The sequence below is a fragment of the Morone saxatilis genome, unplaced genomic scaffold, assembly GCF_004916995.1.
Source record: "Morone saxatilis isolate NCDOM2014 unplaced genomic scaffold, NCSU_SB_2.0 Contig14, whole genome shotgun sequence".
Lineage (NCBI taxonomy): Eukaryota > Metazoa > Chordata > Actinopteri > Moronidae > Morone > Morone saxatilis.
The window spans coordinates 20,320,138-20,344,492 of NW_023339696.1; the positions used below are offsets into that span (position 1 = coordinate 20,320,138).

General features: G+C 37.9%; 2 protein-coding genes across 2 annotated transcripts in view; one reads left to right on the top strand and one right to left on the bottom strand.

Moving 5' to 3' along the window:
* The first annotated feature begins 3,548 nt into the window (after positions 1-3,548).
* rcvrna (recoverin a) lies at positions 3,549-5,026 on the top strand. The gene is made up of 3 exons (XM_035655416.1): positions 3,549-3,929; positions 4,701-4,812; positions 4,908-5,026. The coding sequence occupies exons 1-3, from the start codon at positions 3,549-3,551 to the stop codon at positions 5,024-5,026; spliced, it is 612 nt and encodes a 203-aa protein (XP_035511309.1).
* A 3,309-nt stretch (positions 5,027-8,335) lies between these two features.
* gas7a (growth arrest-specific 7a) overlaps positions 8,336-24,355 on the bottom strand; it is a 21,570-nt gene continuing 5,550 nt past the window's right edge. Inside the window, exons 2-10 of the mRNA XM_035655694.1 lie at positions 22,312-22,401; positions 20,829-20,944; positions 18,951-19,025; positions 18,460-18,538; positions 16,401-16,532; positions 14,894-15,017; positions 12,737-12,816; positions 12,263-12,361; positions 8,336-9,925 (exon numbers count right to left, since the gene is read on the bottom strand). Of these exons, the coding sequence (XP_035511587.1) occupies positions 9,812-9,925; positions 12,263-12,361; positions 12,737-12,816; positions 14,894-15,017; positions 16,401-16,532; positions 18,460-18,538; positions 18,951-19,025; positions 20,829-20,944; positions 22,312-22,401 (909 nt within the window). The 3' untranslated portion in view covers positions 8,336-9,811. The remainder of the gene's footprint in view (positions 9,926-12,262; positions 12,362-12,736; positions 12,817-14,893; positions 15,018-16,400; positions 16,533-18,459; positions 18,539-18,950; positions 19,026-20,828; positions 20,945-22,311; positions 22,402-24,355) is intronic.

Here is a 24,355-nt window from a genome sequence, read left to right on the forward strand (position 1 = left end):
CTAATTTTTAATCTTAGATTGAGGAATAAATTCTAACCATTCAGTTTTCCAATTGTAATCAGCACAACTTCCTCACATTCTTGGCATTTTTTCTAGTTTTAAGGCACATTACAGTCTTTCAGTGGACAGATATTTATACTAGTTTTAAGAATTCTAGTTTGACAAGAAAATCTGACAATATTTCAGAATATTTTACCTGTTTGTAGAAGCTGTGTTTGCAGAATAATTCATAAATGTGCATTAAGTCGTGATGTTTGTGAACATACAGCGCAGCCTTAAAGTTTTAGCTTTGAACGTTGATTCACTGTGGAGTAAGTTCCTCTTTGAACCTGACAGCAGCCCTTTGAGAGGAAGCCAGCGTCTCACTGAGTAATTCCCCTGAACACAAAGAGATTAATCTGAACATTAGCTTCCATGTAATAAAAAATGAAAAGACAGGACGTTACACTTGATGAAGTAGTAAGCCTGTTGTACAGTGAATATTCCCCCCACTCATCCCTCTTTACATAATAAATACCTGCGAGCAGGGGGGCACAAATATCAGTTATATGAGAAACTGACAGATGTGACATTTGAACTTTTGCAGAGATACTCGACTTACTTTGCATTTTATCACAAAACCTAAATGTTTAAAATGATTACGTAACAGTTCCTGCTGCAAAAAAAAGGTAGAATGCAGATTATGAACGTCCCAGATTATGTTCAGTGGCTTTAGAGGAAAATAAAGTCAGAGTATTGTCCAGCTTTAAAGGGATAGGTTGAGGTACTTATCGTAGTCGGTGTATTAAGCTGTGGATAAAGCCGGAGAAACGGGGGCTGTGAAAAGGTTCTTTTTATTCAACACACAAAACACAGAGATGCTTATACAATAATAAATATTTAGTTATATTTTGTAGCAGGAAACAGGCTTCACCTGGTCACACATGTTCTGGTTTTACAGATAAACAGTAAAATATGTTTGTGAATGATTTTAGGAGAGAAATAGTCAACAAAGTAACAGAATCTGGATTCGTTGGGACCCCCACTGATGGGTCGCCAAAGCTTCATGAGGGGTTGCGAGGCCTTCTTTATTTTAAGGCGTGCAAGAAAACTGATACTGATGAAAAATGATAAACAATAATAATATCTGAGCATTTGGTTCACTTCTGTGGATAAAAGTGAATGTAAATTGTCTAATAGAACAATGAGTTGGAGACAAGAAAACACTGAATTTACCAAAAAAGAAGCTTTTTAAGTCTGTATAATTGTTAAAAAGTGATTAAAAATACATAATACAGATAAAGAATTGTATAAAAAGGTGATTTCTAAGGTTTTTTGGGCGATTTTTGGGCCTAAAATGTCTGATTTCACAACAGATTTTAAAAAATTGCAATGTTTTTAAGCATTTTTCTAGATTGAAATTGTTGGAAAAAGTGTATTTTCCTGTATAATTAATTATACCTCGAAGGCAGTTTGTTCCAGTGAGAATAAAACAGCAGTTTGGTGACGTGTGGCAATTCATTGAATTTGTGTTAATTGTTCTGGAGGGACTGATGGACTTTGGGGATGGGACTTTTTTAGGTGGTTAAAATACAGTTTTGTTGCTGCCTATTTACTATACTACTACTAAACTACTATAAAAATTTAAATAAACATATACTGTATTGTGTTAAAGCCCTCCTGCTTTAGAGTCTTCTGTCTGCTGCGGGATTATAAACTTTGTGTCCGACTTTAAGCGGTGGCCTCTTGGTCCCTGAGGCATGAGAGGAACTCATAGATTATTACAGATTAATGTCGATGCCAGTCTCAATATCTATCTCACACATGTCTGACAGCACGCTGGGAATTCTGTCGTCCTCTCACTTTTATCCTAAATACGTAAAAGTGTGTCAGTCTTTATTGGCCATTAATGGGAAATGTATATTATTAAGGATTATTGGGATGATTCAGTTACAGCCGATAGATTAATCCGTAATAACAATCATTTATTTTATTACCTATTGTGTTATTTGAAGAGTCATCTCTTTTTAAAACACAAAAATTAGAAATGGTCTGTTATTTTATTGATATCGGCCACAAGAAGCAGGTAATTATCGGTTAATCAGACAGTTCGTCCATCAGTGGAGGGTTTCCATCAGTTCCTATGTCAGTCTGTCAGATACTCCCGTCGTCTTTAATTGCCTCCACTTGCTGCGGTTTTGGCGCCACTGCAGCAGATGGTCTTGTAATCTGTCCTGAGACTATTACACTGGAGACAGATAATCTGATCCCATTGTGGAGGAGCAGCCCACCCCACGCAGGGCTTCACTGCGACCCCCCAACACAGCGTCCATTCATCCAGTCAGCCTCGTCTGGATCCCAGTGCTGGATCCACACACTGAGGAAGAGTTTATTAAGATAAACAGCAGTAAAAGATTATAAAAGTGAAATTAAAAGTGATAATTTAAAGTATTTTAGAAAACAAATCTAATCCTTGGAGATAGTTGAATATTAAAAAACTGTTGTTCAGCAGCGACATACAGCCCTGCCTCCTAGAAATTAACTTTATATACAACTCATCTTCTATTAGGAAATGTTAATTAATAATTAACATATGACATTTTTAATTCCACCAAAATAGTAAATCTGACAACATTATCTGCTCATAGAGACAGAAGCATTATTTAATGCAGTAACTCGAGACGTTTGATTTTTTATTAACAATCAACCAAAATAACTGGAAAATCTGAACAGTTTTACAATTTAATTAATTTAAATAAATGTATTACCTCCAACAAATTAAGCATGAAATGAATATTTGATTTGAGTAAAAGTAACTCATTTATGAATAATATAATTAAGTATATTACACTCATATGCAGCATTTCTGCAAACTTATTTATCTAAATAAAGTGACTTTAATGCTTTTTCTTTATACTCAGTTTTCTTCCACTAAAGCAAATTATTATATTACCTGTTAAAACTACTGACGTAAAAACAATTAATTTATTACTTAGTTTTTTTATTTTGATGTAAAGTCAACTTAAAGAAAATGAATCAGTGGAACAAACTGGAATTTAAATCACCAATAACTAAAATACTGCATTTAATTCAGGATTAAGTTGTTTTAGTTTCTTTTATTAAGACGTGTTGTCAGGATTTACAGCGTAGTCTGATCATGAACATCACAGCGAGTTATTAATCCCTGTGGTGGCAGATGGGATTGTACTTTAACCGACAACGCTGCATAAAAGGCGTAAAAGGTTCCCCAGATGTTGACCTTTACAGCGTTACCTGTGTTTAATCCTCTGCTTACACCTCCAGTATTTAACCGTGTCTTTCTAAGAGGTGTCATAGTGCTGTGACGTGGTTATCCCCTTAATCTCCCAAGGCAGCTGTCTGGATTTAGGTAGTGATAACCATAATCCCGTTTGGCACCTTGAGGGGCCAACAGGGTGAACGCGAGGCAGAGCGAGTCGAAACGAGCGCTTGCGGAGGTTTTAATCCTGAAAAAAAATCCACAAAAACAAAGAGGACAGAAGGAGAAGTTTCACTCCTTCTTTTTGTGTTTGTGACAGTCAGTTGGCAGGATGGGGAACACGAAGAGCAGCGCTCTGTCCAAGGGGCTCCTGGAGGACCTGAAATCCAACACCAAGTACTCCGAGGCCGAGCTCTGCACCTGGTACCAGTCCTTCCTGAAGGAGTGTCCCAGCGGGAAGATCAGCAAGGAGCAGTTTGAAGGCATCTACGCCAGCTTCTTCCCAAACGCGGACCCCACGGAGTACGCCAGACACGTGTTCAGGAGTTTCGACACCAACGCCGACGGCACTTTGGACTTTAAGGAGTACATTGTCGCTCTGCACCTCACGTCCGGGGGAAAGACTCTGCAGAAGCTGGAGTGGGCCTTCGCCCTGTACGACGTGGACGGGAACGGGACCATCAGCAATAACGAAATCCTAGAGATTGTTAGGGTACTTACACGCCTTCTTAATAAAGCGGGTTATAGATTATATTATTTAACATCCCTGCAGTTATTAATACTGTTTCACTTCCATTCAGCCTCTTTCCAAAAAGCCTTTTCACCACTTTAACAGGAACAAATGTTCAAAACAAGATTATATTGGTTTAATTAATGTGTTTTCACCTTAAGTAGCCACAATGTTATTTATTGAAGCTTTTATGTCCTCAAATAAATGATGTAAAGGCAACAAAAGAAAAGCTGAATGGGATTGTAGGAAGTAATTAATGAGTTTTATTGTATACTCGGTTTTAAATCCTTACAAGCAGAATAATAACGAGGCTTTCTTCAATAATGGAGTCTGCTGTGATGTCTTTTAGTCCGTAAACACCAAAATGTTCCAGTTTATACAAAGCACAGAAAAGCAGCAAGTGGTCCTGTTTGAGAAGCTGCAACCAGCTAATGTTTGGTAATATTCAGTCCCTCCAGGTTTTCTAGCAGCTTTTCTGAAATGTTTTGATGTTTTTAGGTCTTTTTTTTTTGCTATTAAGTTGTGGAAGAAAGTGAAAATAGCAAAAATTATTGTTTTTCTGGTATAATTTGTTAAAAATCAAATGCAACTTGTTCCAGTGAGAATAAAATCACTATTACTCAGATGGAAACTACAATTATTGGTCAAATTTGCGGGAAAAAGTTGCAGAATTGGTTGAATTTTGATATATTTTGCTCGATAAATGCTGAATAAAGCACTGTTAACATGTTTTAAAAATGACTTCTCACGCAGTCGATATTCAACATGATTCCCGTCGAGGACCAGAAGAACCTCCCCGAGGATGAAAACACGCCAGAGAAGAGGGCCGAAAAAATCTGGCAGTTCTTCGGGAAGAAGGAGAACGGTAAAACTCGCCATTCGTTAACCAGATTTTTAAAAAAGCTTTAAAAACTTTGTATATGTGTTGATGCAACTTGTTTTTCTTCCATCCTTCCCCAGATAAAATCTCAGAGGGGGAATTCATTCAGGGTGTGATGGACAACAAGGACATCCTGCGGTTGATACAGTACGACGAGCCTCAGAAAATTAAAGACAAGCTGAAGGAGAAGAAGCATTAAAAGCCTCTACGGGCTTAAAAAAAGGGTGGAAAAAGCCCTTTTCATGTGGTTTTAAGACTGTTTTCTGTTTACATTCTTACCTTTACCTGATATGACTGCTTGTCTGCTTCACCTACTCTCTTTTTTCATTTCATTCATGGACTAAGCAGTTAGATAATTTGCATTTGTTACTAGAAAACAGAAACAGAGGAAATCTTGAAATGACTGGAGGTTTGAAATGTGCACAGTAACCTTGGTTCACTTCTGTGGAGAAAAGTTAATGTTAATTGTTTAATGGAACAATGCGTCAGGGACAGGAAAACACTGAATCTTTCCAAAAAAGAAGCCTATTAAGTCTGTATGATTGTTAAATAGTAGAAACATACATAATAGAGACAGATAATCATATAAAAAGTTTCCTAAACAGGAAATAATCTGCTCAGAATTCATCCAAATCTCTTGTTTTACACAAACTTCCTGCAGAGTTCACTGTTTGAAGTGATTGTTCAGTTTTTAATATAATCTTAAATATCCATAATATCCCAATAATAAATTATTAGTCAGTTTAATCAATGATAGAGATTAGTGATCCTTACGGGAAAAAGGTTGGGAACCAGTGGCCTAAACGTCATTATACTGCAATACAAAATACAATAACTGCATATTTATTCAAAACTGATCAGGATGCAAACATTTGACATCTTAACTCACCATAGAAATAAATAATATACCAGTAAATACATCATTTTTGGGAAAAGGTACAAAAGAGACAAACAACAGCAGCAACTGCACTCTGACAAAGCTAATTTTCCCCAACTGTTACTCCTTTTTAGTGGAACAGAAACATACATTTTAATGCTAAAACATCTTAGTAACACACAGTTTCTACCATATAAATGTGATTGATTGAACTTATATCAAGAGGAAGATGTAACACCTGATAAACTGGCCTTGCTAGTTAGCCCTGCTAGCCTCTGTGACGTGATTTCATAAACTACATTTAAATCACGTTTTTGTATTGAAGTGGAGATGAATTTCTTATTAGTTATTTTATTAATTATTGATGTATTATTATTGTTTGTGTTACACCCTTTAGATAATCCAAACATGTAGCATTTTTCGTCTACAAGTCTGTGTTTTTTTTGGTTGTATGTGAGGTTTGTGAAGATGTTTAATAAGCATACAAGGTTAATTAATTAAATTGAGGTTTTATAACTCATATGTCCCTCAAACAGGTCAGCTAACAGCCTTCCATCTTCATAATTTGTTTTCCTCTCTAACTTTGAGAAATGTTGCTACGAATGTTAGAAGTTGGTTTGTCTGGATAAGCAGCTGTTAATCTTCCATCGGGTGCCATTAAACTATTGCAGAAGCAGAAGTGCTGGTCAAACCTCAAGAAAACAACGATGGAAAATGTGTGTTTGCTTCATGTATTAACGTGAGGAAGTCTCTCTGATCTGTTTTTGTCTCTTTAATTAAGTCATGTATTCATGTACGTCATGATTTATTCGTTAAATCTTTTTTCCTCTGCACTTTGTCGCATGCTTTCATCAATAAACCAACTTTTCCACCTCAGCTGAGCGTAAAAAAAATACTTTTAGCATTTTTTTGTGGTATTTTTTAGCATTTCCACTCATTTATTTAATGCAAAAATTAAAAATGTGCATAAAAACCTGTGGATGGAAGCCCTGTTCATTGGCTTTGTGAGGCAGTCTGGGTTCGCTGCATCCCATCTCAACGTCCATACCCTTTTACATCTCTTAATCATGACCCTCCCTCCCTCCCTCCCGTCACTCTCGTGTCTTGGCCTCGTCGCAGCATGTTGGTTCACACTTGGGTTCATTCATTAGGTTGATAGCAGAGAAAGTCGGGACGAGAGCTCCTTATAAGGAGGAATTAGGCTCAGGTTAACAATCCGCCTGTATCAGCCGATCCTATTAGGAGCTGAAGGTCAGTTGAGACAAACAACCTCAGTCAGGATGGGCTCGAAGCTGCTCGTACGCTTTTACGGCCTACACGCTTGGAACAGGAGGGGTGAGAAGAAGGGGTTGCAATCTGCAACGACGCCGTTAAACCATACACACTGGATCTTTAATGATGTTAATTACATGTGTGGTTTAGATCTTTGACTTGTAATAAACTTATTTTACTTTGCATCCTCAGACTTTTTCACAATCTTGAACAATCTTGAACATTAGGCCAAACTTTATTTAAGTAATTTCCCCACGGGGATTATTAAAGTATTTCTGATTCTGATTCTGATTCTGAAACTTTTAGAAGTAAACAATATATTTAAGATCAAATTAAAGCGTCAATTTTAACGTGTGAGGATTGTTCTCAACCCTTTTATAAGACAGAAGGGTGAGAGTGAGAAATAACAAGCTAACACCGTTTAGCGGCTTTGGACTGTGTCCCTCTTGCTTCCAGTCTTTGTTAACTGGCCGCTAGCTGTAGCTTCAAGTCCATGTTTTTTATAATCCATCATCAGATTAAAATCATTACACATGAAAACCTTTCACGTTGAGTCCGATGTGTTTTATTATTCTGTTAGCTGTAAAATTTTAAAGTAAAAATAGGAAATATCTCCACTCGGGGTTCCTCCAACAGCGTCTTGCATTTAGCGGCTACAAGACATCTTCTATTTCTTTTTGAAAAAATCAAACCTGTTTTTGAAACTTTCAACGGTTCTGAGTCGGTTTGTAAACATCGTTAACAGCTGAATTAGTGAAATGTGACTTTAAGATGCCTAGAAAGATAAGATACTGTCCTTACAACCCGGGCTCGATAATGTGTTTGTAATAAACGACGAGTGTTGTGGGAACCGGCGTCTATTTCCACTCACTTTTCCAACTGTTACAACACGACGTGACGTTTTTAACACTGCTGGTTCAACAGCTAGTAAGATCAGCCTCAGCCAAAGCTAATTCACTCACTATTATTCTTATTTAGTGACGTGCACAACGTGAGGTTGTTACTATTCCTTTAACATTTGTAAATCAAATTACTTGCTGCAGATTTACTGGAACAAATGTGATATTACGCAACACAATACTTGGAATCCGAGCCCATATGGGGTTCGTACCTGGCCCCGAATACACCGTCCATCCACCTGCCTCACTTTCCACTTTCCAATCTGTGCCGGACTGGATCCAGCAGAGTTTAAAGGTTTGTTCTGATTAAACCTCCTCCGAGAGAGGTCAACAATCGTCGTTACATAATAAGACACGGTGATATTTAATTTTCCAAGAGGAGATTTATTTTGGACACTGCATTCCACAGCACACCGTCTGGACAGAGGTCACCTATGATCAAAACATTCTCAAAAACATGGAGGGGAAACATCGGATTTAATGCACCTTCATGAAAATGTCAACCACAGATGGGCGGTAAAACTGAACCGTTACGTCATCGTGAAACCGTCGAAAAAACACATTTAGTCGTTAACGTAATAACTCGTTACATTTAGTGCACAACATTGACACACACCGATTAAAAAAACAGATATTTTAGCATTTTTTGGGGATTTAAAGCATTAAAATAAAAGGTTATTCAACACAAATATAAACAATGTAATGCACTTTATCGATGCCACTGATAAGGCAGGCGAGCGTTTGTGTATTTTTTCATAGCAGATCTTTTTCTCTTCGTGCCGGGCAGCTGGATTAGGATTTTTATTTCTGATTTAAAAACAACATAACAAACCTCGAAATGAATCAGATAGAAGACAAAAGACACATACATGTAAACACAGACACACACTGTACATGCAGTCTCTGGTAAAATGTGTAATTGTTACGCTGCATGTTCGCCCTCTTTTCTCTTTTTTTAAACCCCGACCGCAATCGTAAAGATATTCTCTGTAAAATAAAAACAAAAAACAACATTTTACAGTACAAACATCTCATCTGGTCCCCCCCAAAAACCCCCCGTTAAAACATCTGACAGCAAAATACATCTAGCCTGTATGTACAAATGTACACCGATGCAGAGTTATGTCAAGGACATTCCAGGTATATAACCGTTAGGCACTAAAGGGTGTTTCAGTGTAACTTGGACCACCTTTTTTTAATCTTTTTTTATTCCTCCGGATCCAAAATAGACCCTGGCCTATAAGTCCGAACCACCACGTTGTTGTTGTTGTTGTTGATTTTGTGTGTTTGAGTTGATTCTGTTGTTTACAATATGCAGAATACCTTGCAATGAACTTACACCAACAACAACAAAAATAAAAAATGGGTCCACAAAATTGTGCAGCTCTTCAGTTACACTAAAAAGCAAGATATTCAAAACATGCATTTCCACCAAAATGAACCAGCAAAATATGAAAATATATCATATTCATTCTCAAGATCTCGATAAGCTTCAGTATCCGTATCTAAAATAAAGGTAATATCGGTGATTAGACTGTTTTTTTTTTGTTTGGTTTTGTTTGGTTTTACTCAAACTGGAAAAAGTGTTGATTGAAGCTAAAACGATCCAAAATACATATAATTCTTTTTTTTCTAATAGTTTTTAACTTTACAACAGGTAAACAGCAGAGTAAGTTAAATGGCATTCAATAAGCTAATGTTGATTATGATAGGGGTTAACATTTGTTTTAGTTTTTTTCGAAGGAACATGCTGGTACTTTGATCCGTTACTGTTTCCTGCACTCAGACTGCGATAAAGTTAACGAACCTGAGCAGGATGAGCAGACCTTCGGCAGTCTGACCATGCACTGACCCTGGATCAGTGTTATTAGAGGAGACCGTCCTGTGGACTCTGTAGATGTGTGTTTTATGTGTAATACTGCAGGCAGGATATGAGCTATATGTCCATATCCACAGGTCGAACCTCGCCGGTATTGTTCTCCTTCACCCACAGCTCTCGGTCTTTGGCTGGATCTACGTTCTGCAGCAGCTGGTCGACGGGCTCCACCATCTACAGACACAGAAACAGCGGCTTTTATTTATTATTACCTCCAAAAGGGCAGATACGCCAAGGTCTTGCTCATGGTGGGAACTGTTGGGTCTCTGTAAATGTTATAAGGAGTTCGGTCTAGACCTGCTCTATTTGAAAAGTGTCCTGAGATAACTTCTGTTATGAATTGAATTTGAAAATTGAATATGTGTTGGTCAAAAGTCATTCACAAAAACTTGTGGCGCATAAAACTGAATAAACGTAGGTTTTAATTAATAGTTTGACATGTTTGGGTCAATGTTGAGTAAGATCGATAGCACTCTGATTTTTTAGCATTCATTGATATCTCCAGCCATTTTTACATGTTTTTTATATTTATTTCATATAATGTGCTCTGTAAATAATATGTAATGTCCATTAATATAAGGCTAAAGCAGACAGACTGTACACAGCATAGCCAGGCACATAACCCCTGTAAATGACTAATTATATAATAAACTATAGTTTTCCTCCTAAATTAAACAGATGAAGATAAGTATATTTATGAACTTTAAGGTGATTGGTTTTGTTGGACAGCTGTTTTCAGTATTTGTGCTAAGCTAAACTTAGCTAGCCCATTAGCTTGTTGGTCAGCTACAATAAAATATGCTCAAATATGCTAAAATATGCTCATGCCGTACATTAAATGATAAAATATGATAGTGATGGCTAGCACAATCGACAATTTCTGCTTTTTGCGTGTAATCGAGAACTAATTCTACAACTTATTTAGTGTTTGTTGGATGGTTTTGATGAAGATTAACATTAACTCTTAATAGTTTATTAAACTGTGTTAAATCTGAGATTAACTTAAATTCTGGGTGAAAAATAAAAGATATATAGGATGATGTGTGTATCATCTCTGAGGAACGTCAGCCAGCACAGTGAGAAGCAGCCTGACATCCCACAGCGCCGACACAATACGTCTCGTTGGATTTCCAGGGTTTACTCTACAGCTCCTGAATGAGCCTCTGACAGCGAATGTGTTGGATGAAAGGCTGACAGCGAGGAAGACCTCGGGCTGCGTCTGTCACAGCGTCTGCACTCACCGACGGGCTCAGCTGAAGTGGCACGCAAATTATGTCAAAGCCTGTTGCAGTCAACCGACACAGCTAATGATGGTTTGCTCAGTTGTTTGCTGTTTGATTGATTAGTTTTAAATAAAATGTGGGGAGTAGATACATGAAAATAACCTTCAATCTAACTGAAAATGTGTGTTTAAAGGGCTGTTTGTAGGGGAAATACTCATATCCTATATATAGGATGTAATGTACAATGTGAATTAAGCTTATATTTAATATAAAATGCAATGAAATTACTATTATTCTGCCAAAGTACTCACACTTTTGGTGGCTGCAACAGGCTCTAACATATGGAAGTGGCAAAATGGCTTAACATTGTATTGGATTTTTAACTCCTCCTATTGGGGAATTGATCACATTTTGGTAAATTAGCACTATTAAAAGTATGCAGAATTATTTAGTATCACTTCTTGTTTGCAGTGAACTCCTGGATGTACTAACCCTAACTATCCCTATATTACTTTTATACTGAAGAAAACTTAAAAATGTGACATTTCAGGCAAGTTCTGGAAGTTATAAGTCTTTTATTCTTAAGATATTGTTGATTATATATTGTTATATATTATATGTTATATTTTAAATATTAGAAATGTTTTTTCCCCCTTAACAAGCTGTATAATCTCATTTAGCCTACATTAGTTTTACGTTACTTTTTTCTTTCTTCCATATGCAAACAGGAACGGCAGATAAAGTGATATTAACACAGGTTTTTACCAGTGAAAAAAGGTCTATTGGGTTTTACCCTATTCTTCAACTCTGCCTCTGAGGACTATTAGTGGGTTGTAGGCCTTATTGATTTTGCTCAGCTTTTCATTCAAATTTTTGTTTTAAGGTTTGGATACTTATTTAGGATCTGAACTTTGAAGACATGAACACAAACTATATTCACAGAGCCTTCACTCTCTGATCGCCTGAAAAATGACTGAATTTGCCCCAAAATTAAGCCTATTAAGTATAAAAATACATAATACTGATGAAAAATTTTGTAATAATTGTATAAAAATATCAGTAAAGCTCATCTCTGATCAATAATCACAGGAAATAATCTGCTCAAAATCTCTGGTTTTACACATTTTTTGTTCATTGTTCAGTTTATCAGCTGTTCTTTACTGTTATTGTTGAATATAATATAAAATATGTCCCATAGTCAGTTTACTACCTGAAGGAGAAAGGTACCTGTCCTCAGTGTGGGCACATAAACAAACAGGTAAACAGGTAAACAGGTAAACAGACTCACGCTCTGGTTGAACATGTCGGTTTCGTGCCTCAGAGTCGTGTACTGGCGTAAATGCTGCTGAATCCACTCGATACGTTCCACCTCCAGTTTCTCGAGCTCCTACAATGAAAGACGAGAGTTCATTAACACACAAACACACAGTTAACTCTGTTGTTTGGTTGGTTTTACTGACTCGTTTTTACAGACCTCACTACTGTATGTGTACTAATGACAACAACAACAACAACAAAATCAATATTCCTTCTTTCCTTGCTATAAAACTCCAGATACACGTATTGATCAGCGGTTTTAATAACAGTTATAAAAGGGCTTTTTGCTCTATGACATCTGTCTACTGAGGATGTGTTTCAAGGTCTAATTTGACCATCCCGCCACAATAAAAGCATTTTAACAGGAGTTTTATTGTTTAAAAGGAGTTTTATTGTTTTATTTAGGATTTTTTTGAGGGTAAAGCTGCATTCAAAAAGTTTTTACCATGCTGGTGGTGACCATCTCCTCAAACCACTTGGACTGGGTCTGGTTGTACAGATCCACGCAGCGCATCAGGTCGTCTCCTGAAGGAATACAGAGGTCAGAGGTCAGAACAATCTGCATTCACAAGGTTCATTCCTTCTTTTTTAAATCATCTGTTGTTGTATAATCTGCACGTGGAGTGAAAACCCTTGAAGGACCAGCAGAGGGCGCTCAGACGTCACTCCTCACTCACCCACAGATGAATCACAGTTTAAAGTGGACACGAAGCTGTTAGTAAAAGCTTTGTTTTAAAGTGGAGTTGAATAATAATCCAATAACATATATTACAGCCTGTGCAGATTCATTTTACAGTTTTTATTTTATTGTATATATTTGTTTCTACTCTTTGCATACTGATACTGATACACCAAATTTAAATTTCCCCTACAGCAGATCAATAAAGAAACATCTTAAATGATCTTGAATTAAGATAATATGTATACATTTTACTCCAGTGGTGAAATATAACCAGGTCTTTAGTTACTTATCAGATTACAGTTTTTAATCCTGTCCAGTGAAACCTCTAAATTAAGTGACTTTTAATGTTTGTGATAAACTGAAGGATGAAATGTTCCTTTATGTGTTAAATTATTTAAAAACCCTCCTGGATTTGTTGGAAAATGCATCGTCACAGACCATTTTTCTGCAGAATCTGTACTTTAACTTTAAGATCCTTTTACTGTAAAACCTGTAAAAACACATTTTCATAAAAGAAGTGAGTTAACATAAATTAATAATTAAACAAAGAATCGAACTTAAAAAATAAACAAACAAAAAAAAGCTGTCACGCTGACATCCTTTAAATTATTTCTTATGAGGATTATTGATTAGTGCTGTGTGGACTGTGGCTGATCTACTGAGGGGAAGAGGGACTCTACGGAAGCCTGTGCAGGACAATTACAACAGGATCTTATTTATTAAAATGTCTCCTGCTCTGCTTTTACCTCTAAACTAATTTAAACTACAGTAAAAATTAAATTAATTTATTTGAAAACATGTAATTATATCAAAATACTACAGATTTTATGAAAATACTTAAACTAAGAGATTGCTTAAATGTAAATTTTGGGGATTTTTAATAATAATACATATATTTATACTTTTCAGTAATAATTAACTATATATAAGAAAAGTGGCTCCAAAGTTGTTGTTAACGTTATTTTAGCTAATAATAAAAAGTTTTTCCATTAAAAATAAAAAAAATTTTCGTCGCTGACATTTAACGAGTATTTAACGAGTGAAGCTACATTTTACATTAATAAAATTACATTATCGACTAAGACTAAGATACATATATAACTTTTAAACAAACAGATCTGATCATATATTTACTTTCACATTTAAAAACCTGAAACAACGAAACAAAGTAGTGCAGAGACAGAGCAGCTGGCAGCAGTTAGCGTAGTCCAGATCAACCAAACTCCATTCAGAAAACAAGCATTTTAAAAGTTGTTTGCTCGGCGACTTGCGCACAGACCCCACAAAGTACAAATTCAGACTTTTACAAATCGCCATCATTATGTTGTTATTTCGGCACCATTTTCATCCGTTTATTGACATTAAATCACAGCAAAATGTGTTTATTTTAGGCTCATTACTGCCGTTGTAAACCATATTAAAGGGTGAATATTCGAGTAAATACAAATTAGTTCTTACTTTGATCAACTTCTTGTGTTTGTTTTTAAAACTGTATCTAAAAACTTATGACATCTTATGTGCCGTATTTTCAAAAAATGTCTTTCAATAAAGTAACTAACATGACATCCTATTTTTCATCTACCGTCTTTCTGAATCATAACTTGTAATTTTTATCATTTGTTTTGTCCAAATTAATATTATTCATATTCACCGTACAGCCTCTCTCTAAGCTATTCCTCACAACATTATACAAATAAACCACATAAAAGTTGCTTTAACTTTAGATAAACATGATGTTTTTTGCTATGATTCCACTTCTATACCTTTACAGCCCCGAACAGATGTTAGTATCTGTTTTCTTTGTGTTTAAAATCGTAACTTTTCCATCCAAACAGTTTCACTTTTAGGGGGTTTGGTGAAGTAAACGCTCTCCAAACACGAGCTGTGACCGACTCTTATTCAAGCGCCGACTCTTCTGACCTGCTTGTGTGGATTTCCGCCGGGCTTTCTTTATGTCCTCCTCCGTCTTGTTGCTGAGTTTGATCTCCAGCTGCTGGGTCTTCACCTCCAGATCCTTCTGTCTGTCTGCCAGGGCTTTACGAGCCTGCAAACACAGACGCACATAAAGCAGGATGTGTGAACGCAGAAACAATGACTCATTCAGCTTAATCCGTTAGATTTACTGTACCTACATCTATTACAAGAGTCATTACGGCCTTTTCATGTTGGCTGCTGACATCTGCGCTCAGATCCTTTAATCTTTTCTTAATCCACAACATTGAGTCTTTCCTCTTATTCTTTATGGAGCCACCTCCACAAGGTCACAGTGTTCGAAAAGGTAAACATACAGTAACGGTGGCGGACTACAAAATATATTCAGGAGATACTATCAGAAAGGAAATAAGTAATAATAAATCCACTGATAAGGTCACTTTTGTTTTTGTTTTAATTAACTTGTCATTTATTAGGTTTGATAATAATTTGCACTCTATACTGTATGGACAATGCAGTTTAGCTCATAAAAAATGATTTAAATAATTGTTTTATTTATGTTCCGCAGAAATTCGAGTTCAATTCGGGGTCGAGTCGGGCGTTATTATTTGGGCAGGATCAAAGTGCTAGCCGGGATAAAGTAAGTAAGTCAGTAAAAGATGGTTAACTATAAAATATGTCAAAGTTTAAGTTAATATTCAACACAATAATTTAAGGAGGGCTCAAATATACAAACACACTCAGTGTAAAAGTTTAGATTTTTAGCTATTATGCAACACAATTGACCGTTAGCTAAACATAGCTGTATGTGCATATTTACATTTTTTACAGGATTCTTCGATTTTAAATGAACTCACGGAGGTAGTTAGCCTAATTAGCTAGCTAGCTAGGGGATTAAATATATTTTAGTGGACAAAATTGACGGTCACTGGCAAGAAATGAGAAGCCGGATTTGGTCTATTGTTTAGAAAATTCTATATAATATCAATCTGCATTATAACTGCATCTGTGCCATGCAGGAAGATACATCTTGACAGACGTAGCTACAGTAACTTCACAATAGCCTCTTTTTTAACCTTTAATATGAGAAAAATAAGAAAACCTGAACAGAAGTACCATCAAAATGTTTAAATGCAGAACAATATTCTTTCTTCTACGTTGCCTTCTTCTTCCCTTAATTCTGCAAACACACCTTCCACACAATGCTGCTACCCAACATGCCTTTGTTACACAATAAAAAGATGAAAATAAAAAATAGGTCACGGTTGAAACACATTCATTCATGAAGTGATTTAAGCAGGTGGGAAGCAGCAACAAAGTACTACATCAAGATGTTCCAAGTGTAGGAGTTACTGAAGCTCACTTTATTATGTAATATTTCTGATGTAAACAAACACTGATGTGTATTTAATTGTGCCAAATACTTCACTTTTGGACATTTTCTGCACTATTTGGGGAAATAATTAATGATGTACAAGTGTGTCAGGCTCAGTACCTTCTCCACACCTGCGTAGCGACTCGCCAGCTGCTTCCTGAGGTCGGCGATGTGATGGTCGTACTTTTTCAGGTCCTTCTTGAAGTTGTCGCCCCTGAACGTCAGCAAGGGTTTCTCCACCTCAGAGTGGAGCTGTGAAAACAAGTCAGTGGTTAATTTAACAAATTTGTGTAGTGAAACAGCTTAGTAGCTAGTATTAGAGGGCACTTCATCATATTTTCTCCACTGGAGATAACTTTGTCATGTTTTGTCCACTGGAAGGACACCATGAAGGGAACTTCATTATGTGGGCACAGGCTGTAAGTAAGTGCTTATAGGCAAATACATTGTTTAGGTATTAAGTAATAAATGTTTACACATAAACATTTACCTTGTTACCAGCCTCACTCTAAAATCAATACATTACTTAATAAAGCCAACATAGTTTCCTGTCCTACATCGATCCCCACGAACAGAGATAATTACAGTTTCTCTCCCTCCGTTTCTTTTCCTCCCATCAAACACTTGTCCAATAATAACTAAAAGATTGTTTTTTTATGACACTTCAATAAACTACAAAGTGCTTGTCAGCAGTGTCGGCTCCCCGTACAGAATTATAATCCAGAGCAAACGCCAGAGCTGGAAGATACAGATGAAATGTTTCTTATTAGAAACTGAGCCAGAGCTTCTGCAGGCTCGATAAGACGTCTCATCCCCTCCTCCTCTCCCATCTCATAATGAAGCATGGACTGTCAGAGAGCACTGGTGGAGCAGGGGGGAGAGCCTGCATGGCCCTGGGTGGGTCGGGGGGTGGGAGCTCGTCAGAACACGCAGCTAATTAATTAGACAACAGAGGGCTATGAAAAGCTCGGAGGCAGCCTCTGCGTTATTTAAGGCTGTGTTGGAGGCCTGTGTGCAGGTTTCTGCATCGCTGGTAATCGGACCGCGGACAGGTCATTTTCTTCGGTCAACACTGACAAGGTTGAGGTAAACAAGCCCCGTCACCTCAGGATGTGGTCAGATCGAGTATCCATTACTTTGGTTGATTGAAAACATGAAACACTTGACCTGAAGGTGCAGAAAACTGCAAACCAAAGGCACCCAGACAAAAAGTTAAAGCAGACTATAAAATGTCTGCGACTCAGAGGAAGCAGTAGTTTGTTTTTCTTATATAAAATCAATATAAATAAATCATTTTATCTAGAAAATGAAGGTGGATTCTCCCTATCTCTTGCTTTATCTGACTATCAATCGTAAACACAAAGATTTTCAGTTTACAATCACATATGACGAAAGGAAAAGCAGCATTTTGAGAAGCTAAAATCACCTAAATGATTAATGGATTATCAAAATAAAAGCTTAATATCCCGGTCAATCAACCAGTCCTTTACAACCTACAACAAGGAGTTTTTACCTGGTTATGAAACAGTCTCGGTTTATTCCTGATGCCTCTATATGACCTACAGAAATACTACCACTTTCGTCCACAGGGGGCGCCATAATCAAAACAAAGTTCAGGTTTCTTGTTGCTGCTTCAATTGATAGTTTTCAGCTCTCTTTGACTCTGTTGGGGTTCAAGTTCAAGCTATTTTTGAACCGTTTGGAGCATTTCGACCAAAATTAAATTGGTTGGGAACCTCAAAAGTTGTAAGAAAAATTGTAGGTTGAATAGGCGTGTCCTATCCTAAAGGTTGTTGTGCGGCGCCCTTTGCTGATGACGCACCCGGTTACTATGGTTACACTCAAAACTGGTTTCTATAGATAGCACCAAGGTTGCAAGAATCTTGAACGAAACCAGTTCAACAACCAGAGTTAATTTGGTGGAAAAGGCCTTAGAGACCCTTATAACCAGTGCTGTAGTCAAGACGCCTTTATCAAGTCCAAGGACCAAAGAGGGAGAGAAAAAGTTACCACGTGGATAACTGGCTTTGTGGCAGCCAAGTGTTTTTTGATCCTTTTGATGTGTTCAACTCCAACCTAACTATGGCGCGTTGAGTTGGGTTTAGACCTCTGTGAGACAGGTTCGTTGTTACCCTACTGATGATGTGTTGTTGCTATAGTAATCCTCAGCAGGTGTTACCTTGTTGGAGAACTTCAGGTGAACTTCAGCCTCATCGTGAAGACTCTTCTTCAGCTGAGTCCAGGCTTCTCCGAGAGTCCTGAAAGAAAGAATTGATAAAAATGTTGTATTTTTTAGTGTGTATTATTTGCTTTAAATGAATTCTTTGCCTTTGCACATTTTATATCTGTACTCAGGGTTTGTGTCTCCACTGGTTAAATTTCCGGAGCTGGACGGCAACCAAACTCTGTTTCTCGAGCCAATTCTATCTACAGATTCTGAAATCTGCTCAAAGGTTTCTGAGCTATTTTGCTGACAGACAAACATGAAAAAAAAAACCTTTGATGAAGATAGTAACAGTCTCTCATAGGTGCATCAAACTCAAAGAGCAGTGTGGGAATAAGTCTATTTTAAATACTCCCTATTTCCAGACAAATTGCTTTTAATTACTGTAGTGTTTTTCAAAGGGAGCTTTGGAGCTGCACACACTGTTTTCTGTTTACTGCACTCACCCTTCCTCCTGCAATGCCAGGGGGCTCAGAGACAGCTTAGAGAGATTCTTGGCATATTCTTCTTCAATCTTTATCCTGCAACAAAAAAACGCAATGTGAAACCTACTTGCTGAAAGCTGCCTGGCTCAAGGGAGGACAGAAACTACTTTAGTGTTTCAGATAGTTTTCAGGGGGTGAACTGCAGCAGAACGACAGGAACTTCTTTTAAGATTTGCTGCAAAGGCTGAAACCCAAATGTCCTCATTTCCGTCGCCATTTGAGAGATGGAAATGAGCTCGTATTTGCCGCAGAGGACCATTCAAGCAAGGTAGCCATGTTTGTGCCCTTTGTGACATTCGCTTCCTCCACCGGGTCTCACATTTACCATCTACACCTGAGTAAATCTGTCACCTGAAGAAGGTCACAAGGACCGTTCTGTGATTTAATGTTCAGATACTCGCAGCGCCGAGCAACCCGGAGAAACAACACGGAAAGGTCAGCGGTGAATAGAAGTCTACTCAAGGATCTGGTGAGAATATTCAGAGAGAAAAGCCTCATTAACTTCCCACGAGTTGGACCAGGATGTGAATAGAGCTTTTGTAGCATTAGGTGGAGCTAATTATATAGAAAGGCGTGAGATCGGATGTATAAGTTTTAAGTGAACTCCTAATTATTCATGTTGTTATTCTGATGTCCTGATTCAGATTCAGCACGAGCTCAGAGATCTATATCCTGTATCCTCAGTAGCTTCGTGGAGATTTAAAGGGGCTCTAATAACTGGGTGAAGGCATGAAATGCAACCCTGTAAGCTGTAAGACAAAAGATCCTTTTATACATCAAGCTTTCTCTGGAGAGACCTTGTTTATCCCACCTTTGACAAGATTTCATGCACACCATATACATGATTTTGGGGGTGTTATGTCTTGAGGTCCTTTACATTCATTCTGGTAGCACATGAAGTAGAAGTCTAGGCTACTTTATGCAAACCATGGGTGTCCAGCAAAAACGTTTAGACTAACTGTTGTTGATCTAATAATAAAGACAACAACTGCTCGGCTTATTTCTCTCTTACAGTGTTTTCAGAAACACTATTTTCGCAACATGAGAGAAAGTTTAGAAATGAGCCGCCACGGAGCAGCAAGCGTTTGTCCAATCAGTTGCAGTCATTATCTTGGTTCACCTTTATCCATAATATCCTTATTCTATCAGGTTCTATCAAACCTGCAAAAGCGCAGTTTATTGAGGATTAGCTGGATCATGACGAAGGGTACCATACCATTGTTCCAACGGCCCATTATTCTAAACCCCAAGCCCATTGTTCTGATAATACACAATCTGATATCAGCAATTTACGTACGTAACTTAACTGAAGGAACTAACATTTTAACACAACCCATAATCTTTTTAACCAAGTAGCTTTGATGCCTAAACCCTCCCCGACTGCAACCGTTTCACAACGTTAACCACACGTTTATCACCCGACCTTGTTCTATCCTGCACTCTGGCCTTCAGAGTGACAGGATCTTGCTTTGCGTGAGTTGAGGTTGTGCAAGCGAGTGGCTTATTGATGTGTTTACATTGGAGCTGTATACATAGAAAAAATACTTCTTACTGGGATCAGTTCATTGGTTGTTTTGGTCTTTGTAGTTTGGTCTGACAATAAGACAAATAGAGAATATCACCAGGTTTATTCTTTATGAAAGAAGCTCGCTGACCTTTCATTTTATCTGCTTGTTTCTTTTAACTAATGTCTCTCTTTCTCTAATAAAAGCTTCTCTGGCTCCTCCAACGGGAAACAATTCTGCCTCCAGAGAAACTCCGTGTGTGACGTCTCTTTTTAACGAATCAATTAAAACTGCCGTCAACAAACTGCAGTTTTTTCTGAAGTGAAGCTGTTACCTCTCATGGATAAACTCAGCCATCTCCTTCTGCATCTGTTTGCCCTTCAGCTGCTTCTGTAGAAGGACCTCGAAGCCCGCCACAGAGGTGGTCCCCTGGGGGTCTTTCTTGTCGGTCTGAGGAGGAGGAGGAGGAGGAGGAAGAAGAGGAGGAAGAGCATCAGTCAAAAACAGCAGTGGAGATTGTGGACAGAGCGTCCAGTAACACCTCTTTGTTGTTTGGGTTTGAGAGCGTGTAGGGGTTTGTGAGACTGAGCTCTGAATGCGTGACTCACACTTGCATGTCAAGCAGGACATGCGTTGGTGTGCGTGCGTCAATCACTGGATGGGTGGATGTGTATTGTTGATGTGTGTGGGTTTTTTTTGTTTTTTTTCTGAGCAGGATCCGGAGATGCGTGGCGCTTTGTCTTGTTTGTGACAGGACTGACGTGCGTGTCCAGAGGTGCCAGATTTATTTCACACAGCAGGTCAGAGCCAGTAGTTCAGTGGACGTACAAAACATCACGAGCAGGACACGACAGGACATAAAGTGGGAGGAAACAGGCATCGGATTTCAGTTTATCATGCAGGCCGGAGGGGTTTTTTTCGATACAAATCTAATTGAGGATGGAAATGTATGGAAACTGAGAATTACTGGAGCCACTGGGGAGACATTTAAAGCAGGATGATCACTATGTTTGCAGAGAAGCCGGTCGATGAGCCGTCCACCTGTAATCCGCTAACACATGAAAGGACAACTGTACCTTCTGTGAAACGAGGATGAGAGCGGATAGATTTGGCAAAAAGCATACTGACTGCTTTCTCTCGGTGCAAAACCAAGTTTTAGACGCATAATTTAACGCATTCAGCTTTTAACTGCACTTTACATTTACTAGAAATTATTTGTGCTAAAGGTCAACAACAACAAAACAAAATGTGTTGACAGGAACCTTCTGGAGATTCTCTTAACAGCGTTTTTCGTATTAAGTATGATTGTACTGTCTACGTGACATTAGTTTTGTTGCAGTGATGTGCACTTTCACTGAGCGTGCTCAAGTTTTTCTCAATATAAACTAAATATTTATCTAATTTAACTCCAGTTTCATTCCTCCTTAATAATGAAGTGTCTGCTGTGAACAGTTTGACTGACTAACATGGCCGACAGGAACAAGGGAGCAATTAAAACGTCTGATCAACCCACTTTTAAGTGTCGTACCACGCAGCTACCAACAAAATATGCACCTAGGTCTATGTAGGCGATCTGAGTGAGGAGCTCCATTTGTGTTTGAATCCATTTGTAATCCATTACTGGAAAACTAATATCTGAATTGCCAGATTTTCCAGGTTTTCCAGGACATGTAGGAACTCTGCATTATGAGACAGTACCAGACAGAAGTGAATGATGATCACCACAAATCATTAACAAAGGATAAGAATGTATGATTATAAGTAGCAGTCAGTACTGTGTGAGCATCATCATCTCCAGAAGGTTCAGCAGAACTCACCCAGAAGTAATCGCAGTAGCTCCATTCGTTGGGCTTCAGGAGCTGTTGCTCCGGAACTTCTCCAGGCAGTGGGAAAGTCACACAGTTGATCTGAAGCAAGAAAGAGAAACATAGAGATGACCTGTGGCAGTGGCTGAACTCACTGGTTCCTGACCTGATGGTTCAACATTAGGGGTCGCTAAAGCTTCACAGCGGGCGCGAGACCTTCTTGATTTTAACTCTTTGAACTCTGCAATAGAAATGGTCCCCCAGTGCCTGCATTGGTATTTTTGTTTGTTTAACAATAATTCATATCCCTACAATCTGTACAACCTCACTTAAAAGGTTATATAAGTCAATAAACCATAATAATTGAAAAAGTTATTGAAATTGAGTCATAAATGTAAACAAATAATAGAACTAGACTTGTTTTTTCATCAAATTTTATTAAATAAAAACACAAAATATAGTGTTATATGTAATATAGAACGATTTCCGAATGTAGAAACATTAACAAAATATTTCTGGACACGATTGGAACAATTATTATTTTGATTCTTTTTTTAGCTGCTCTCATGTTTTGCACGTAACGTAAAATAGTGTAATGTACTGACGCCACCCAGAGCGTGATTAAAGACAGATGCCTCAGCTTTCCGCTGCAAAAATAATGAATGCTCTAGTTATTATAGTTTTTATTTGGTTTGATTTAAACAAGATCATGTAAAAAGAAACGGCCGCCAGTGGGGAGGTCTGCTTTTAGAGGATGTATGAAAAGTCTTTAAAATACACTAAGTAGTCATATATCTCAGCATTTTATGTGTTTTTCTGTAAAGAAAACTGAATGAAATTAGAGATTATCATTTTAGATAAACAGGATAAGGGCACAATGAGGACATGAACACGAGTTATATTCACAGAGCCTTCAGACTCTGATAAACAGCCTTGTCCTGCGTTAGAAAACAACCAAAGAGCTCATAGGACAAAGGGAAGAAAATAGTGAATTTGTCAAAAAACAAGCCTTTTAAGTCTGTATGATTGTTATAAATATGTTTGAATACATAATACAGACAGACAAATGTATAAAAAGTTACTAGAAATAACAGAAAAACTCTGTTCTGTTAAACTGATCAATATTCACAGGAAATAATCTGCTCAAAATTCATCCAAATCGCTCATTATGTTCACTGATTGGGTTCATTGTAGTTTATCAGCTGTTATTTACTGTTATTGTTATGCATTGAATATATAATATGTGGATAGAAAAGGAAAAAGGTTGGAAACCAGTGAACTCTCTGAAGAAATGAGACAGATAACAGATCTGAGAGCGGAGCTGAAAACGATGACCTTAAAAAGAGTGAGGCCTGAGCTTCAGTTCATGCAGATGAGAGGAAAAAAGGTCAGGCATGAGTAAACATACAAATGTGGCGATGTTGACCATCCAGAAGGTGACCCATCAGCCTTCAGGGGGGAGAGAGAGAGACAGACAGAGAGAGAGAGAGAGAGAGACAACCACCCAAAAAACAGAAACCTTTTTGTCCTCCACTGTTTTCCTCAAACTGAACAAACGAACTACTTGAGTATGTGGTGTTGCAGATAAACACACTCAGCCTGAATACAGACTCCACGGTCCAGAGCGTCTTCAATTACTGTCGGGGGCTGCAATTATGTAATGTTCACCATCTGCGAGCCCTCCCTCCCTCCTGGCACCGCAAGATAACCCTCTGTGCCATGTCAAGCACTGCTGCAAAACTACATGGGCATCCAGACAGGATGCTTCATCTACAAACATACAAAAACACACTGAGTCACGGTGTGTGTGTGTGTGTGTGTGTGTGTGTGTGTGTGTGAGCTCACTGCTGTGCTCACGTCACACACACACACAAACACACGGGAGGCCAGCGCCATCAAAACTGCTTCAGTCTTTATCTTTCAAATAAATGTGCAAGAGGCTAAAGAGAGCATTGACAGCTTCCAGGTCTGTTAAGTCTTAAACCTGTATTCTATGTAACGGCCAGCAAGGGGCAGCGCCACCCTTCAGTCTTACGGAGAAATGAGCCGACTTCTC

Coding starts and splice junctions, on each gene's coding strand:
- rcvrna (XM_035655416.1), top strand. CDS start 3,549: ATGGGGAACACGAAGAGCAGCGCTCTGTCCAAGGGGCTCCTGGAGGAC. Junction 3,930..4,700: donor AAATCCTAGAGATTGTTAGG/GTACTTACACGC, acceptor CTTCTCACGCAG/TCGATATTCAACATGATTCC. Junction 4,813..4,907: donor CTTCGGGAAGAAGGAGAACG/GTAAAACTCGCC, acceptor ATCCTTCCCCAG/ATAAAATCTCAGAGGGGGAA.